The sequence below is a fragment of the Atta cephalotes genome (assembly GCF_000143395.1).
Source record: "Atta cephalotes unplaced genomic scaffold scaffold00035, whole genome shotgun sequence".
Taxonomy (NCBI): domain Eukaryota; kingdom Metazoa; phylum Arthropoda; class Insecta; order Hymenoptera; family Formicidae; genus Atta; species Atta cephalotes.
Window position 1 is genome coordinate 2,723,411 of NW_012130099.1, and position 3,735 is coordinate 2,727,145.

Sequence of the window (3,735 nt, forward strand, 5' to 3'; positions counted from 1 at the left end):
GAGAGAGAGAGAGAGAGAAAAAGAGCGAGATAAAATTCTGGGATTTTTTAGTATGAATGAGATATTCCATTTTTCTGCAAAGAGCAATTTCAGTAATGCAAAATTTGCATCCCCCGCATTGCCAACCCCTATTTGCGGAATTCCCGGAGCGTGATGCTGTGTAAACGTAGGGAGGAACCATTTAACGGAGATCGTTTCTCCTTCGGTGATCATTTGACGTGCATTTCAAGAGAAAAGAGAGAGGGTTGGCAATTATTGCTTCAGGAATGCTTTTACCCTTGCACATCAAACGTCGAGATTTCATTCTCGACCCTCGATGGGTCTCGAGTGAACAATGAGCGGCGGATAAAAATGGCGGGTGTATCGGAGGCGATGGAAGTGTTTCCCGATCGAGTGGCTTAACTGCATTTTGTAATAATGACTTTTCAGAGATTATATTTCTAAAACATTGCAGTTCTTTAATTATTTTCTATATCTTTCTTTCGTATTTATTTCGATTTCATCTCAAATTTTGTCTCCTATGGAGATATTTAATGTGCTGTTTTTATTTTAACATTATATTATTTATTATTAGATATTTATTTTAGTCTTTTACAACAGTATTCTATTTATTATAGAAAATGTTGTTTTTGTTGAAAACATGTTGTACATAAGAAACTTTCAGGCAGCAAAGAGAGTTGTAGGAGAATTTAATCGCTTGTTCTAGTTTTGCTTTGTTGAACTCTATCACAGCTTTACCAAGAGTCTATTACAATGTTTGTAGTCGGTAGTAAACGTTCGCAATAAGAGTCGTCCTTGAGCTGCGGTTTATCTTAAACTTCGTAACTAAACACTATCTTGTGCCATCGAACACTTGTGCCAGGAGCAGAAAAGCTCGATATCGTCGATGGAAATTCTAGCTGACGGATCGTCAATAAAATTATTCTTAAGTTGAAATTGAAGACTCTGATGCGATGTTGATATAAATCATTTTTTTTTAAAGATCCGAGAAAAAAAAACTACAAATTCAAATATTTTTAAGATTTTTAAGATTAAATTAAATGATAATATTTCTATTTCCTATAGGTACCTATATATAGGAAATAGAAATATTATTTTATTTAATTTTATAAGAAAATTTGATAATATTTTTTGTTTTTAAATTAAATGGATTTAAATAACGAGTTTACATGAGATTAAACTTTATAGATTTTTTTTACCTTTTAAGATTAATTGTTTAAAATTAAGGAAAAATGTTAAATCGACATGCACAGATCAATTTGGATGAGTAAAGTGAATCTACCTTTTATTCAAAGATGATCTGATATCGACAATATCTGCCTCGATGTCCTCATCGTCGAGAATGTAGTTTCCTTTGAGCTCTTGCATGTCCGTCCGTTTCCGCGTGCTACCTTTGTTCGTCCACATTTTGAGTTCTTCTTTCAAATTTTTCGATTCTTTCTGACAGAATTCCGTATGATTCGCGTGATATTCTGCTTCCAGAATAAAGATGAAAGCTCTCAACGATCTGCGGACGCGATATTAAACTATGTAACTTTGCATATTAACTAAATAAATCAATGAATAAATCAGAAAGAAATTTAGTTAACGAGAATTTAATCAATAATTTTTTTTTTAATTATTGCTCTCAAAGCTTTTGCTATCAAGTTAAAACCTATACCTGAATATTTTATACGATGTTATTAAAACGTTAACTTAAAAGTTGAAGTTAAATAATTAGAACTTTAGTTTCTTAATTGGATTGGTTTTGAGAATTTTGATGTGCATTAATATTACAAATTGCATTTATTAATAAATTTACAGTAGAAAGCAAATACGTGGAAAGAACAATTTTGTGCTGGAATATGTAAAAATTTAGCTGAATAGAGATCTGAAGATAATTTTGTTTGACTATCAAAATAATATTATGTAGAGTACAAGATGAGTAAAAATCTAATTTTAATATTATATACTGTTGCAGCAAGTACAAGCATGATAAGCAATGTTTTAAAAGATATAAAAAAATTTTAACGTTCTAGCAAACATCTTGAGCTACTTCAATAAAGTTTTGCTGAGATATTTTAGCAAAACTGCTCTTTCCATGTATATTTGGTTTTCTCTCTTGCGTTTCTTTTGAAGAGACAATATTTAGCTTGCCTATCTTTTCCTTTATCTTTATTTTCATATCTTTATTTTTCTAATAACATGAAGATATAAATATGTTATTTATTCATCGTTAATAGAAATTTTGTATAAAAACTATTAATTAATTTCTCTCAGAAATTTGACATAATAATACAAAAAAAAAATAAATGCAATAATAAGTAAAAAAGATACCATATTTTTAATGCAAATATAAATACACATAGAATTTAAATAAGATTATTTATGATTATTACTAACTTATATAGAATTATAATATTATAATATTACTTGATAAATTTTCAGGCATTAATAAATTTTATATAAATGATACGAGGCGCTCTGTAAACAATAATTCATATTTAATTTCTTTACGACAAAATATCTTTGTAAAACCAGAAATACGAGTACATTTTATGAAATTTTTATCAAAACCCGATAAAAAATGCTGACAAACCTGCATGTCAATCTGAGCAGACTGTGGGAGCATCTCTGTTCCTGGACCACTTCCATGTATCCTCCGGGGAGTTTCACAGCCTTCAGGATCCTGCCAAAGGGTGCTTGGTTGGTGGCGATGATCCTGGGCGAGAAACTGTCCGCGATCGTCATAAGCAGCAGCATCAGGAGACTCGTCAGGGTCGTCGCTGCCGGCCAAGCCATGATGATGGTTGATCATCACAGTGACCTGGAAGTTTCCTCGCGAGCCTCGTCTCTAAAAAGAGCTCCTAAAATTAGCCCTCAAGTACCACCGCGTTCTGATAAGTCATGAAATCACTCTCTTCAGAAGGTAGACGTGCACTTTCCTTTTGCCTCTTCAGATTCTCCCACGGCCACTCGAATCGCAGTTCTGCTGTCCGGAGGTCAATGACCCTTCGGCCCTTATTCAGATCATTACCCTCTTAGGTCCCAAATAACCGCGAAGGGGGTTTAAGGGGAAATAGGAATACCTTTTATGTAGCTGTGAATATTTTCGATACTTATATCTGAAAACATAAAATTATATACTTTTTATATCACGTTTGACTTTAATGTTAAATTTTCTTGCAGATAAAAGATAATTGCGCTCTTTATTAAAATAATTGAAATTCACTTGTTAAATTAAGAGCAAAAATAATTTAATTTAATTGCAATTGTATTCTTAGACTAGCCCTGTGAAAACTCATCTAAATGCAAATGGATCTGATTATTTGAAAGATAAAATATGTACCGAAAAGGAGAGCAAGTGCATTCGTCGACGTTATTAGAGCTAGATTATTTTGCGAGACTTTCCGTTGAATGGATGGGTTGAAGGTAGACAGATTTGAGGTAGACCGAGGTCAAGAACTGAAGCTGGAATGAATAGAAGACGATAAAATAAGGGAAAATGAGAGAAAAATTGCGACAGTAAAATATAGATAAAAAGAAATAAGAACTTTTAGTTCTGTGTCACGAAAAAAATATTAAATATGCTTTGCAATGTAATAGCTTGCTATACTCGCGAGTTATATTTATCTCACATAGCAGTTCCGAAAAAATATAAGGAATTTTTAAATACTAGCTACGCGTTATCTAATACTTTCGTTCCATATTCCATTTTCAATTCTTGCCAGATTTATATGTATATTCTTTTGAACT

At 32.0% G+C, this 3,735-nt stretch overlaps 1 protein-coding gene across 1 annotated transcript in view; it reads right to left on the reverse strand.

Moving 5' to 3' along the window:
• Positions 1-2,781, reverse strand: part of LOC105621637 — a 58,622-nt gene extending 55,841 nt beyond the window's left edge. Inside the window, exons 1-2 of the mRNA XM_012203104.1 lie at positions 2,579-2,781; positions 1,283-1,507 (exon numbers count right to left, since the gene is read on the reverse strand). Coding sequence (XP_012058494.1) covers positions 1,283-1,507; positions 2,579-2,781 — 428 coding nt within the window. The remainder of the gene's footprint in view (positions 1-1,282; positions 1,508-2,578) is intronic.
• Positions 2,782-3,735: the final 954 nt, after the last annotated feature.